This window comes from Haliaeetus leucocephalus, unplaced genomic scaffold, assembly GCF_000737465.1.
Source record: "Haliaeetus leucocephalus isolate CR32 unplaced genomic scaffold, Haliaeetus_leucocephalus-4.0 Scaffold162, whole genome shotgun sequence".
In the NCBI taxonomy this organism is placed as follows: domain Eukaryota; kingdom Metazoa; phylum Chordata; class Aves; order Accipitriformes; family Accipitridae; genus Haliaeetus; species Haliaeetus leucocephalus.
The window spans coordinates 3,878,182-3,893,983 of record NW_010972598.1 but is presented as its reverse complement, the minus strand read 5'-3'; the positions used below and the strand labels follow the sequence as shown (position 1 = coordinate 3,893,983).

At 37.5% G+C, this 15,802-nt stretch overlaps 1 protein-coding gene across 1 annotated transcript in view; it reads left to right on the top strand.

Moving 5' to 3' along the window:
- RYR2 (ryanodine receptor 2 (cardiac)) overlaps positions 1–15,802 on the top strand; it is a 342,788-nt gene that overhangs the window by 310,022 nt on the left and 16,964 nt on the right. The window contains exons 91-97 of the mRNA XM_010562945.1: positions 336–400; positions 2,261–2,408; positions 3,958–4,044; positions 4,881–5,099; positions 7,925–8,055; positions 8,698–8,740; positions 11,482–11,615. Coding sequence (XP_010561247.1) covers positions 336–400; positions 2,261–2,408; positions 3,958–4,044; positions 4,881–5,099; positions 7,925–8,055; positions 8,698–8,740; positions 11,482–11,615 — 827 coding nt within the window. The remainder of the gene's footprint in view (positions 1–335; positions 401–2,260; positions 2,409–3,957; positions 4,045–4,880; positions 5,100–7,924; positions 8,056–8,697; positions 8,741–11,481; positions 11,616–15,802) is intronic.

Sequence of the window (15,802 nt, the reverse complement as noted above, 5' to 3'; positions counted from 1 at the left end):
GTCTTGAAACAAAACTTGCGTCTATGTTTTTTCTGGGGTTTGTGACATGTTTTTTAAGGAATTGTATATAATTACTGGTGTTTACCCTCTCTGACATCATAAACTTGAATTCCTACGGCTTCCTCTGAGTACATGGTGTTTTGGTTTGCTTTTAATCAGTGTTAAAAAGTCTCTTTGTTAACGTGAATTGAAGGATCATCTTCTCTCAGGGTTTCGATTTATTTTATTTTTATTTTTTTTAAAAAGCCTAACATTCTGCACTCTGTGCATCCTTTTAACTAACTCTGTACTGTATAATAGTGTTTAGAAACTTTTTTTAATCTGCCTTTCTGTAGGAGCAGGTGAAAGAAGATGAAAAGGAAGAGAAGGAGGAAACAAAATCTGAACCTGAAAAAGCAGAGTATGTATTACTTTAACCTCTGATCCTATGAAATGTTGTTTGTTTCACTGAAAAAACAGCTTGATTTGTACTTACTTCTTTGCCTTTAATTTTGTGTCCATTCACGTTCTACAGTTAGGATTTTTTTTAACCATCCTCCACATCTGTACACATTTGCAATGAAATGTCATGTAAATGGCATCACTCAGAGATTTTATGAATTTCCCTCTTCCAGCAACATCCTTTGTAATGTTGATTTAGTTTCTTTTAGCATGTGTTTGATTGATTAAGTTTTTCTTGGCAAGTCTTAAAGCTAGAAGAAGATCTTTTGGAAAAATTGTAAGAGCACCTGGGTCCCAGAGACTTGCTATCCATCAGTTGTAGAGACTGAATCTATTTGCCTCTCCCATTTGCTATGACCTGTTTTGAGTTATTTGGATTTTGCAAAACCTTAATATTCCAATGTAATTTTAATGAAGTACTGAGTACTCTCACATCTTTACAAAGAACAAGTGTTAGCACTTGATAAATGATCATTTTAATCTTTTTAGGGTATGTTAAAATCTAATGGTAATGAGATTAACTCAGAATAAAAATAATGGACAGCAAAACATAGTGCTTAGTTTTAGCCAGTAAAAAGTATAGCACTCCATCGCTGTATTTTGTGGTTCCTGATACATGTACAATTCTGATACATGTACAGCTCCTGCAGCTGATATGTCACTGTCAAAATTCTAAGTGGGTCCCATAGTCTCAACCTCTGTGCTTGCTGCTCTCCTGGGATGACAAACACTTGCCAGTAACAAAAGCTCTTCTTCCTGATCAGTACAGCAAATTTCTAATTCAGCCAGTGTAAGTTTGTGAAGGAGAGTCTTGCTGACTTTTGAAGGTCACTTCACTGTTGATTGCTCCGCTTGCCTGCGTGAGTTGCAGTGATACATGTATTCTCTGCCAGGAGTGCAGTGCCTGGCACTGTTAGCTGCCCTGAAGCCACTCCTAACATATGACAAATTTTCAAGTGAACTTCCAAGTGAAAGTTTGTCGAGTGTGTTCTAGTAAGAGAAGCAGCTTAGGAAATCAGTTATTCTGTTTGTAGGTAGGTACAGAGAAGTTAATAATGTAACTTACAAGTTGCCTCTCACTCTGGTTTGGCTTCAAACAGACTTATGTGATCCTTTCATCTAATCATGATGTCAGGTCAAATTAACTTCTAAGATAATTCACAGTTCCTTAGATCATGTGTTTGGAGAAGGCAGCCCACTAACTATGACTTTCTGTAATCGGGCAACATGGCGATAATCACACCTCAGATGCCGTCAAGCTTTCTTATTCCTGTCTCCTTCTGGAGTGGGTACTTATGAATTCCACAGGTGGGCAGAAATGCAGAATTTAAAACTTGAGGTTTGGCTTGTAAATGCAAGAAGAATCAAAGTTTTCTGCAACCTTTGCGGAAACCAGATAGTTCAAGTGCATGAGGCTGGAGGGGAGCACTTAGCCATATAGGCACTCATACAGACCTACAGCTGTCAGCTTACAGACATCTGTCAGCGCAAGTATTATCTGCACAGTTATGAAGCAGACCCTCAGGTAATAAGCTTGGCAGATTCTTGATTCCCTGCCTCTACCAGTTAGCATCTGCACTTCAAGGTGCCAAACCAGTAAGTTTACTTATCTGTAGACTTAACCAGACTGTCACCCTTGCCAGCGCTTTGTCTGAAAAGGGATACGTCTCCTTGTTATTCATGTGTGTGAACTGCATGAGTCATGACTACTTGAGCCTCAGGAAAAGATGCAATGGCCTCTTTCAAGGTGTAGTTTTAATTTTTTGTTTAGCAGTTGTATTAACTTGACATACTATTTTGGCTTCATTTGTGTCCTAAGAGGAGAAGATGGAGAAAAAGAAGAGAAAGCCAAGGAAGACAAAGGGAAACAGAAATTGAGACAACTCCATACTCACAGATATGGAGAACCAGAAGTTCAGGAATCAGCTTTCTGGAAGAAGATCATTGCATACCAACAGAAGCTTCTTGTAAGCTATTCTCTAGACTATGTGTTTAGCTGTTGGCAGGGTAATGTACCACCATATTATTCTACCAGTGTAAAGACAGATTTGCACCTGATGAACCTCATTTTTCTATCCACCATCATCCATAAAAAGGACATAAAGGCAAGGGTTTAACTGGAATGTTAGAGAAAAGAAACACACAAATAACTTAGCAGACAAGATACTAATCCTTAGGAAGACAATTATTGTCCAAAACCCAGACCTTCAGAGATGCCTGTCCGTCACTGGAAAACAGCCATGCATTTTTATTTGAATAAAATGTCCTGAATTTTCACAGCAGCTTGTGAGCCTGTAGGATTTGTGTTTGCCTGAGAGACAACTTTGGGAAATGACAAGTTCACCTGTAAAAAGAATTTATTAAGATACAATGCTTAGCCTAAAACTCATAAGAAAAAATGTTAGAGATTTTTTTGTGAAATAGCAAGTTATTATTTGTGAAACTTCTCAAAACCTGTGGAAAACAAGACTAATTAAAATAGTATAACTGTATCTGAGAGTGTCTCAGTAAAATACGATATCCCAGAGTTTTCTGTAGAACTATTTAAAATCTATGCTTTTATTAGCTAGGAGATTCCACACACATTCTGTGAGGCTAGTGTGAAATGCAAAGCAAAAAGAAATACACTTTTACTATATATCTAGTAGATACAATTATGTAGGGACAGCCTACTTCTAACATGAGTAACGTAGCACAACTACAAAACTGCAGTCATGATCTTAATAAGGAACTGGATATTTAAGTTTTGCTTTTGAACTCAGATTCCTTTTTTAGGCTAATCACGTAGCAGTCATGCAAATTTAATTTAATTTTTCTTCTTGTAGTCTCATTTAATAATTCACTAATAGTCATTTATGGTTAGGGCTAAAAAAATAGAGGAATTCCCATGTGAGAGTGAAAGCATTCAAAATGTGTACTAGAAAGGTTTGTGAATTGTCAGGAAGGGACAAGGCACATTTCTGCAATGTCTTTGATAGCATCATTATGTGGGAGAAGCTTTCTACCCTTGGTACTTAGCTCACAGATGAACTTTTTGTAGATCTGGTAAAAATGCAATTGATTTTGGAATAAAAAAAGATTTAAAATGAACTTATATGCAGACATTTTTGTTTCTCGGTAAAAGTAAAAATTTGCCATATGCAAGAATATTGAGGTAGAGGGAAGATAGAGATTTCTGTATTGCTGTTACATTACTATTACATTGTGATGTCTCTGTGTTGTCTCATTGAGAGGACGATGAAAAAGATGTAAGAAGTAATTAGAAATCCTTCATCCCTTTCTGCGTGGAGTGAAACAAAAGGCTCTTTATACATTATTGCACATATAGAGTAGGAGAGAATTTGTACAATACATCACTCAAAATGTTTGTTTTCTTCTTTTTTTTTTTTTTTCTATTTCTAATTCTGTTAAAAAGTTCCATAGGGGAAACAACAAAAAACCCCCATGCAACAACCTAATAATGATTGTGGTATCATTATTAGGCAAAGTGTATTTATGTTCTGTTTCTATTTTCAGAATTATTTTGCGCGAAACTTTTATAACATGAGGATGTTGGCGTTGTTTGTTGCTTTTGCCATCAACTTCATCCTGCTTTTCTATAAGGTAAACTTGTCAAAATATTACTTTTCAAGTTGTATGCTGAAAAACATTCAGGTTTTGTAGATAGTATACTACAGTAAAACTGCCTAGCCTAACAGATTAAATACCTGCCTCATACTGCCGCTTCAGAAATCTAACATGGTGAGAACTAAAGTGTTTGTGTGAAGTAATAATAGACTTGCAGTACACAAATAGCTATTTACAAAGTTCTGTGCTGTAACAGAGGCAGCAGACTGAAAGACGTACGCATGCTTCAGATGCTCCATTTCACAGTACTTCACTGGCAACTTAAACTAATACATGTCAGCTGAGATATTTTCTTGTGCCATTATGTTCCCCTGAAAGGGTGTGTACAGCAAGGAGAACTCACATCATCTTAAGCTGCCTAGAATATCGCTGACCATCTTTGTCAAGACTTTTAGTATTGTTAATACAACTCTATAGAGTCTTCAGACTCGAATCACTTTCTGGCAGAGCCCTGCTGATAGAGACTACTTGTGGGAATGTCAGGAGCTGACTGGGTTTCCTCCGGGAGGGCTATGCCCTTTCTTGAATTTGAGGTGATAAAGTTCAGCATAGCCCAAATTTGTTACCGTGGACAGAGAGTGAAAAAAAAAAAAAAAAAAAAAAGAAAACGCACACTATCACAGATTGGTGCAACAAAATGCAGGGGTCTTTGTGAGGTATTCTCTGTGGAAATTTTTATGCAAAAAATGCTTTCCTTACAATTATATTGTCCTTGGTATCATTGTTTTCAGTTATACTACTTAGCTTGTAGTAGTATAAAGCTCCTGTCAAAGGAATACAGCTGCAATATTAAGATTAAGTGATTTAAACAGGTCTCCACCTCTGCTGTGACAGAAGAAAAGGAAGTTCCTGTGGTATCTGCTGCTGAAAGTACCAAGTTAAACAGCCTGGAAAGCGACAACCAGAGGGTCATTGCAGTGCATTATGTCCTGGAAGAAAGCAGTGGCTACATGGAGCCCACGCTGCGGATTTTGGCCATCCTGCACACAGTCATCTCATTCTTCTGCATCATAGGGTATTACTGTTTGAAAGTAAGAAAAACTGAACACTGTTTTTTCTTCTAGCTCCCAACTTTTTTATCCATCGAGTCGTATAAATTGGAACAAACTCATAGCAGCTTTGCTTAAGCAGGTTGAGGGACCGCGTAAAGAAACCCTATTCTGTTAGTGTAACCTACACAGAAATTGTGTGTTAGGCGATGTGTGAATTCAGGCAGTTACAGGCCAGACCCTGATTTGCTCTGCTGACACAGGGTCATAGGATCAGCATTTGCACCGTTACCATGTCAGCCAGATAATTACAGCAGTAACCTATATGAGAAGCTGCTTGTGATTGTCAAAGACAAGCGGTGAGTGCACGTGGTGAGAGGAAGCTAGGTGACAGTGTCTGCGTTACTAATCTGTCAGCTGGGTCATTTGAAAAGCATGCAGCATTTTCGACTACCGCTACTGCATGGTGTGGCTGTAGACAATGCCTACTTTTCATACACACTCTGGTGGTAGTGTTTTGGCAGGAACTTCAGCATCTTTTAAAGGATTATCTTGCAGGAGATCTCTGCTAGGGATGTAAGAAATAAAGATCCTACCTTTATTGGCAAAATGCTGCTTCTGGTTTAGGAAGACCAAATGCCATAAATCTCTAGAGCTGGGAGGAGTGTATCTGGGATGTATTTCCCCCATTTTTACGCTCTTCCCGAAGCAAAAACTATAGGTCAAAGTGCAAGATAGTACTAAATTAAACGGACCTTTGCTATGACCCAGTATGGCTGCTCATTTGTCCTTACAATTATAATTTCTTTATTAAGCTTTTATGTGGTCCTTCATATTTTTCTTTTCCTCTTTTAACGGATAATACTTTTTCTGTGCTAAAAAGATGCAATCTGCATTTGTAGTTGAGGCAAAAAGTCATCATACTACTTCATTAATTGGTTGATTTTCATCTCTACTTTAAGTGTGTCTGCAGGTCAATAAATAATAAAACACATTTTCCTGTTTCACTGGTTGGCATCCATCATGAAAGCTTAGATTTCTGGCTTTTGAGATTCTTCTTCTCCCACCTCATAGCTTTTCTTTTTTTTTTTCCTCCCCACTATAACTTTTTATGCTACTTTCCCACATTGTTTTTTTGAACTACGTTTTTTCTCAGACTAGAAAGGAAAGACGTTATTATCATTATTCACCATAACGAATTGCCTTCTTTCCAATTCTGAAACTCTGCAGAAAAGACCAGATATGGTTTCAGTCTCTGTCTTTGGAGGTATACTGATTTCAAAATTAAGAATCTTCATAACTGCAGGTCTGTGTATGATATGTTTGCTTCTGGAGATTGCTCTGCATGAAATCCGCTAAATTTTTCTCAATTAGCTGTCTGAAAATAAGATTGGAACTATTGTTATTGTATCTAATGCAATCACCATGTTGCTTGGGTAGTCTAATACTTATTACTTTTTCAGTATACTCATGTCCAGTCTTGACTAGTAATACAGCCAAGGTGGGTAATGCAGGGTGGGTGAATTCTGGGGACCTGTGAAATAATTCCAGGGAAGAGTAGGATTTATTTTTTGTTGGTAACAGATTTCTAAGAAAAATCCACTCCACTGGGACCACTAGTTACATCTGCCTTCTTGGAATATACTTTTGAATGTCATCCAGATGATGAAAGAGAGTTGTAGGTAAAGCCTGATCCTTACTGCTCAGGTGTCTCAGCTGCTGGCAAAGAACTACAAAGCACAAATCAAGTATATGGAATGTGAATGTGATTGAAGGATTTTTCTTTTTACTGCTTCCAGCCTTTCTTTGCTTCCCACTGTGAAACCTCAAGAATTCTTTAACAAATTGTCCTGGTTTCAGCTGGGATAGAGTTAATTGTCTTCCTAGTAGCTGGTACAGTGCTATGTTTTGAGTTCAGTATGAGAAGAATGTTGATAACACACTGATGTTTTCAGTTGTTGCTCAGTAGTGTTTAGACTAAAGTCAAGGATTTTTCAGCTTCTCATGCCCAGCCAGTGAGAAAGCTGGAGGGGCACAAGGAGTTGGCACAGGACACAGCCAGGGCAGCTGACCCAAAGTGGCCAACGGGGTATTCCATACCATGGGACGTCCCATCTAGTATAGGAACTGGGGAGTGGGGGCAGGGAATCGCCGCTTGGGGACTAACTGGGTGTCGATTGGCGGCAGGTGATGAGCAATTGCACTGCACATCATTTGTACATTCCAATCCTTTTATTACTGCTGTTGTAATTTTATTAGTGTTATCATTATCATTATTAGTTTCTTCTTTTCTGTTCTATTAAGCTGTTCTTATCTCAACCCACGAGTTTTACTTCTTTTCCCGATTTTCTCCCCCATCCCACTGGGTGGGGGGCAGTGAGTGAGCAGCTGCGTGGTGCTTAGTTGCTGGCTGGGGTTAAACCACGACACGAATGAAAGGCAACCTCTAACACCTCTGGATATCAAAATGCAATCCAAAAGTCTGATCCCAAATTAATATTTTGGAAGTAGAATTTCTAAGCATTTAAAAATTATTTTTATTTTAGCTCTCTTTCACTTGACTATCTCTAATAGCTCCATAGCACAGAAGAACTATTTTTATTTGAAGAATCCCTTTTCAGGCTTTTTGGCCATCTTTTTACAACTGTGTGGTACACTGTAGTTATATGATTCTGAATGACCTGGTCCTTGTGCATCGACACCTTTGCAGTGTTCTGGGCAATTATCAAGTCTTTTAATTTTTTTAAATACTGTTTTTGCTTTGTTCAGTTTTCATACTTAATTTTTCATAACAATCAGTTTTTCTTAAAGATCTGCAGACATCTCAGTGCATTTTAAATAATTCCTGATATTTTTTTCAACTGCAGGTTCCACTGGTTATTTTTAAGAGAGAAAAGGAGGTGGCAAGGAAATTGGAATTTGATGGGCTGTATATAACTGAACAGCCATCAGAAGATGATATTAAGGGACAGTGGGACAGACTCGTAATCAACACACAGTGAGTTTTTACCTACTTGATCTCTTTATAGCTTTGCAAGGAATTGTTCTTCAATGTCCACAATTATATAGTTGATCATCCAGCTTGTCTGAAATAAACAATTGTGAGGCGTGTATTTCTAGCAAGGATATATGAAATATTTCAGGCACCTGTTATGCTAATGTTCACTATTACTTTTTAATCTTATTCATTCCCACGTTTATGATTTAAAATTATTTCTGTTCCATAAAAGAAAAAAAGTGGCAATGAATTTCTTTTGGTAAGCACAGTGATGGTTGTGTATTGGTGTCAATTTGAGGGTGGGCTGTGCTTTGCAGCCTCTTAGTGTCTCTTGAAGGCTCTCCTTCAGGAACATATTTAAAGTCCTGACTGTCTGCCTGGTGGGCCTGTGCGATCCAACTGCTTTAGAACCCTGCCTGTAGGCATCGGCTCTGCCACTCTTTCCCAGCCACGTTGACATGGTAGGCTGAATGCCATTTGGCAACTTTCATTCCAGTGACTTCACAAATGACTAGCTGGTGATAGCAGCAACAAAAAGCCTCTTAAAACCAAAATCAGTATGTAATTTTTATGGCATCTTAGTAACTACTGCATCTTCTCATGACTGTCTAAAATGTAATCTTGTTTATCTGTGTTTTTCAGGTCTTTTCCAAATAATTACTGGGACAAATTTGTGAAAAGAAAGGTAAGGATTATTTTTAAAAATATAGATGAAGTTAAAATAAAGTTCTAATGCATGTATATTTTTGTGTTTGAAGAAATATGGATGACATTGTTTTGAAATATAACTTTGATTCTGTGTAGATTTCCATATTTACCATTTTAAAAGACACAGAATTCCCTAGTCACCTCATGCTTACAACTACTTCTGTGTGGTTTGGATAGTTACTCTTTCAAACTTTTTCTACATACAGCTTGCTGTATAAAACAGGAGTTCAAATACATTCATGAAATTCTGTGGAGAATTTCTGTGTACACTTGTATGTATATTGCAACATATGTAAATTGTTTTGTAAATTGTTTGTGTGTATTTATCTATTCACCTCCATGCACACAGAATAGAGTCACTCACCCAGGAGAGGGTTAGAAAGGAATTTAATAAGAAGGTAGGACAGACTGAGATGTTTAGGCACAGGGCATAGTCAGACAACTGTACTGACCAGCAAACTATATGTAAATGCATCTGGCCCTTTTTGTCCCTTACCAGTCTCTTTTCCCACACTTGTTCCTCCCCAAATCATCTAAATCCATCCCTTTTCCCACCTTTGCTTCCTCCCTATAACATCCAATAATAAGTTGTGTGCAATCCCCAGATGCTCTTCCCTTGCCATCCTATAATGTATCCCACATCCTTTGGCAGTAACCCTCTTAGTCTGAATGGTGATCTGGAGAGCTCCTCCCAGTGACTCATCTTGATGGGTTTCACACCTGGACGCTGGGGCTGAGGGTCTCCTGGGACAGCCCTGGGAGGGACCAGGCAGGGTGTCCACTCACTGGGAGTCTGTAATTTGGGTTCCTGCCTGCCATTTTGCCTCTCTGCTCCTCTAGGCTTGAGGAGTTGGGTCTTTAATGGGATGATGGCTCTGTGATGGGCCTGGGAGTAGCTGGGCAGGGTATTCTTTGGACTCTCCCCCAACCAGTCTCTCTGTGGTCCTTTGTGGGTGTGCAGATGAGCTTTTATCACATGACCTAATAATCTCTCTCTCTCAAAAATAGTCCTCCATAAGCAGAGAATGTTGAAGTTCATTTCTTACGAACGTTATGTCAAATGTTTTCTCAGCTTGCTCTTAGAAAAGAAATGTAATGTATGTACTATAGCTTAGAACAAGAATAATCTTCCTAGTGTATTTTGGTCACAATTGAAAAAGAGGTTATTTATGTTGTTGGATCAGATTTACCCTTCCTTCATACCATTTAATGCCAATGTTGAATCACACTTTGGGAAACATGTCTTTTGAAATACTAGCAGCTCTTCTGCTTCATAGAAGTTTTAGGTCAACCTGTCTAAAAAATGCTTTGAGTTGTGTATTTGTTTTACTGTTGAAAGGTGGGGTTTTTTTTCATATTTGAAGTTGTTAGATACATATTTCTATCTGTCTATCTAAGCAGAGAGGAGGGAGTAGCTTGCACAGAGTACTGAAGAAAGAAAATAAAAATCTACATTGCTTCTGTCAACGTAGTAGGTCAAGGAAGGTTCCTATTAAAAGGAAAGGAGCATGGTTAAAATTGTGTGGAAGATTTGGTACTTTAGCTTTGGCTGAGGAACCGCTCTGCATAAAGTGCCTTCAAATACAGTATTTGGAAAGAATGTTTTCTTTTATATATATTTATATTTATATATAAACATACTTAAATCCCAAGTCTAGTGAATGATCCGCAGTCATGAAGAACTGTTTTCAGGCATGTGGCAAAGAAGGCTTGTCTCTCAAAATCTGCAAAAATATCAATAAAGATTTAACGCAATGCTTATTAGAAAGCTGGTGAAATACCACCTCACCTGCAGGAGTCATTCAGTTATGATCTTGTTATCCAAATTTTTGTATTTCTTTGAGTATTCTGTTTGAAAATGAGAAGCGAGAGATAATATTTAGGAAGGAGCTGTGTTTTCACTGAAAATAAGAGCAAGTAAATGTTAATTTCCAGAAAAGTTTCTTATGAAACATGTTAAATTTTGTAAGAACGAGATGGGGGATAGTTTGAATTCACTGAAAATAATTCTTAGCTGTAACTCTCTGTTCAAGATCTTGTTATTCCTATAAATTCTATGTGTATTATAGTTTCATTGCATTATTAACTAACAAAAATAAGATCATAAAATTATGCAATGCAGCTAGCTAATAAGGGAGGGCATTTTTCACAACTATTTCAATGTAAAATACTTCCCCTTAAAAGAAAAAAAAAAAAAAATCCCAAATTCCCAGTCAAGATGTTCAGGTTATTTGAAAAAAACTTTTTAAACAGAATAAATATGTGTTGGTTGGGGGGGTGTGTGTTTGTTTGTTTGTTTGTTTTTTCTTAAAAGGAATGACTACTAAGGGTCAAATACTGTCTTTGAGAAATCATATTTTAATCAAAGCTTTTCACGTAGCTAGAATATTCAAAATATCTCTTTCCTGTGTGACCTCACAGTGTATTTTTTTCTGTCAGTGATGATATTGATTTAGGTATTCTCCTTCTGCTGGGTTGCTTTCCTCACCCTGTTTTCATTAAATGAGTAGGAAAATCTTATCTTTGACATCCACCTCTTGCCTCTATTGAACTGATTGCAATTGAGCAGAAAAAAAAAATTACTGACTGATATGATAGACAGATGGAAACAAACACGTGAAAAAGACTGTGTATGTTAAACCTCTTTTCTTCAGAAACCAGGCTAAAAAACAGCTGGTCTACCCAACTGATTCTCTTGAATATTCCTCCTTACTTTAGGTCATGGATAAATATGGTGAGTTCTATGGCCGTGACAGGATCAGTGAGTTACTAGGAATGGACAAAGCTGCTCTCGATTTTAGTGATGCTCGAGAAAAGAAGAAACCAAAGAAGGATAGCTCCTTATCTGCTGTGTAAGCATTTGCTTCTGGTTTGTTTGTGTGGTTGGTTTTCTCTGGGGTTTTTTCTTTGTTTGTTTCGGGGTTTTTTGTTGGTTAAAATTAAGCATTCAAGGTTTGTCATTCGGCTTTGAATTTTCTTCTTGCTCTTTTACGTATAGCTGTGTAAGATAAATCAATTCTTAAGTTGAATGATATAATGAATTTATTTCATTATAGACAGCATATCTGCAGTACTCCACTGTTTTTTATGTATGAAGATTTAGTTTAGTGCACAGCTGCTTGAATGCATCATATTCCCCCTGTTTTGATAGTGTCATTACAACGAGGCTGGAAATTCCTTTTCATAGTTCAGCTCAGCTGGAAAGAATGGGTAAAATTGGCACTGTGTGTTCTGATTATAAAGAAATGATGGAATAAATTTAAGTGATAGTGACCAGTAAAATCTGGGAAGTTGGATGATTAGTCTTTACATCTTTCTATAATTTGTTTTCCCTAAACTGTGTATTTGCCTGCCATCTGAGAGACAGACCTGAAAAAAAAGCCCCTGGACATTCAGAGTAATTGCATTCATTTTCCTTCTTAGGGAAGGGTCATCCTCAGTTTTTCTTAAGCACTGCAAAAATGTTTTTTCAAGTTCTGCATTATAAAAAAGATATTCAAATAAATAGAATATATTTTAGCAGATGGACTTTTAATGCTGCAGAGATTCTAATGTAAGGGTTTATTTATACCTTTCTTTAAAAGCAACATTTTATCAATGGGTTTGGAAAGATTATAAGAGGTAGACAGTGGGACGACTAGTAGATTAGAACTGCATTGAAGCAAGCGCTGATTTTGTAAAGAAGGATCCTTAATATCCATCTTTTGTAAAGACAGATGAATAAACCTGGAGTCCATCTAAACAATCAATCCTGTGCAGTGTTAAGGCCCCAGGACTCTGTGGCATTGCAATACTAAATAAAATTTAATACTGTGGGAGAAGTACTTTCCAGAATACTTTCTTACCTGCTGTTTTGCTGCTGGATTATAGTAGAACCCATGCTTGAGTTTAGAAAAAAAAATATATTTTTGTTACTTTTATTATTGGTATAAAAAGGAAATGAAACTACTTTCCCTTCCCTGTGTGCTCATGACTCACATTTGGGAAAAAATTTGAAACAATGTTCTGTGAATACTCTTGAAAAAACAGACCAGAATGAAGCAGTTGGAGAAGAGTGATGAAATACTTAATTTCAGAACTGGGCCTGAAGGATGTCAGTTTTCCGTTACATCTCTAACATCTACTCCATGTTATGTACATAAAAAAAAAACACCCAAATTATGACCTCATCCATCTTTCATGTTCTCCCTGGAGAAATCATTCCATCCTTATAATAGTTGAATATGCTGTGGGAAAATAAATATGACAGAAATTTACGGAACCATTTGCATAAAATTCATATGCTTCAGGAAGGTACAGGTATCCACTTTTTACCAGTTTAAAAAATGAACACTAATGAAGCTACTAAAACTTAAGCATATTCCAGATTCAACATTTGAAATATATTTACAGTGCAATGAAGAGAGGTGGGAAAAGCACTGGAATTGAACCCTTACTGCACCACTTTGGGGCAAAAAACCCAGGAGAATGCTATGACCTGGTGCAGATCCCAGCTCTAGTGCCTCTGCTTCTTCATGTGCCAGCAGGAGATGGCTCAGCCTGAGGCCAGACCCCATGCCTATGTATCTTTCAACACAGAAGGGAAATGCAGCATGTAGCATTTCCATTCCCAATACAAACGAACCAGGTTTTTCTTCTGTCTCCTTGATCCCTAGCTCCTACTGTTTCTTCCCCTTTCCTGTGGGCAAATAACATCGGATTCCCTTCCATTTGTCTTTCTGCAAGGGACTCAGAGCACTCTACTTGCAAGTGACCATGCTCCTTCAGAAGCTCCTGCCCATCCCGCTGATATACTGCATAAAAAGTGGATGCAGTCTTGAGTATTTTTTTAAGTATCTATATTTAAATTTATAAATACATGTTTAATTATTTAAATACATTGCAGTATTGTTTAAATATAACCAGCTAAGGCAGATGATGCAGTTGGAGCTTTACTGTAGATTAGACAGTAGAGACAGTTAAAATTTGCACACTGGGATTGAGACAGTGCACTGTTCTTCCATTGAATAAGTTTCCCTTCTGGGGTGGATGGTGTTAAACTAGCTGCAGCGTGGATGAAGTATATTTGAGAGAATAATATGAAAGACACAAAGATGAAATTTATTTATCAGAGGCATCATAGTGAGGATTACCTCTCAGTCCTGTTACCTTCCTAACTGTTGTTAGTTCTGGGGTCATTAGTTTAGTCAGAGTCAACAGAAGGGGCAGCTGAGTCTCAAGCATCTGCAGCAATCAGTGACATAAGGCTAATTTGGGGGAAAATAAGCAGGGCATCTGTTGAATGCTCATGTGGTAGAAGAATTCTTCCCCTTGCAAGAAGAGAAAAATGTAAATAATTTTCTCCTGTAAGATGTGAGGTTTCCATAGTTTGACGAGAAGATAAACCATGTCATAAATGTGAAGTGTACAAAGAATAAGTGCAGCTGGCCTCAGAATGTGAAAGAGGTTAAAAGGACTTATACTTCCTTGTTACGAGAAACAATAACCTAGGTTTTCAAAGGATTCTGGAGCAGGTAAGCCCCTTGGTAGTAATGTAGTATCTTGGAGTACAGTATTGTCTCTGATAAACTAGTAGACTTTTCCCTCAGGTGACAGCCTGCCTTTTGCCCGTAATGGCTGGTGAAAAAGTAAGAGATTTTGTCTGAGGTAGTTTCTACACCTGAAGTCCCAAGATTTATACCTGATACGATGTCACCACAGGTTTGTAAAACCTGTGGATGTCCCTATTTGGCCAAATAGAAGTGTATATCTGCAAGTGGGTAGTGGCTTCAGCCTTCGTGGTTGAGGCAGGCATAGTTACCGTTAAATTACAATGTCCAAATTCCCAGCCTGTTCCATTGAGAGGAATGATGGATATGTGGGAAACTCAACTTCAAGCCTTTCCACTTACAGATGCTAATGTAAGATACCTCATCCTTTGTTTATTTACTTGGGAATCTTAAGCCTAGTGTATCCTTCCAGAGGCTTTGTGTAGGATACCTTAAAGGAATAATCTATTCTATGCGCTGTATCTCCACGGCAGACAGATAACTTAAAGACACCGAGTAACTCATTGTTTTGCTTTGTTTTGTTTTGTTTCGGTTCAATGCTTTCTTTTTGTAGTGGTCAGCTAGCACCATTCTCTATAACATATCAGCTGCTGATGTTGTTCCGTGCCCAGCACAAAATGAGCACTATTTCACACAGAGTAATAGAAAAGATAATATTTCCTACCCAGTTGACCAATTAATAAGTAATGAATGTTTCTAATCTGATAGAATGCTATTGTACAAATTGTAACATTAACAGAAGATCTTCCTAAACATGTACATTGAAACTCATTAATTGATAAGAATGATCATATTTTCATTAATGATTTTTCTTATACCTTCAGAAAAATGGGTCATCTTTCTGAACTGTTTCCTCTGTTAGATTAGCCTCCTGAAACAACCCGAAAGAACCTTTAACAGAAAATTTCAGTGTCTGCTAAGAAAGTTAATGTGAAGAGCTAACTAATTAAAACTGACTCTTCCCAGTTTTAGTTTATCTGTCTTCTTGGAAAAACGTTAAATGCTGCTGCAAGGCTTTTTTTCAGTCTGAGCTTAGAGTTATGGTAGTTATTCCTCAGCTGGCAATGCCCTGTAGCTGCTCTGAACTGCTCTGATGTGCAAACATTAAAATGATTCAGGTTGAAAAGTTCAGAATTTTCTGATTCCAGTTAACATTAGTATCATTTGATTGCCTGAGGATTTTTTTTTTTAAAGGGAAGAATAATTTTTGAAAACCTACTATGTTACAGTTGGAACAGCTGAATGCAGTAGGCCTTTAGAAAGAAGCTGTAAAAATTCTGGCTGTTGTTGAAGATGATGAAATACTAGTGCAGGTTGCAGCCAAATGTAATACAGGCAATTTCTTAGCATTTTCCTATCATTTATTCACATTGTGCATTCTCGCACTGTGCCATCGTTCACTGTCGCTAAACTTGGCTACTATAACTACAGTACTACAGTGCATGACAACCTGTTCAATGGTGCAGAAAGAAGTCAAATAAAAATTCATT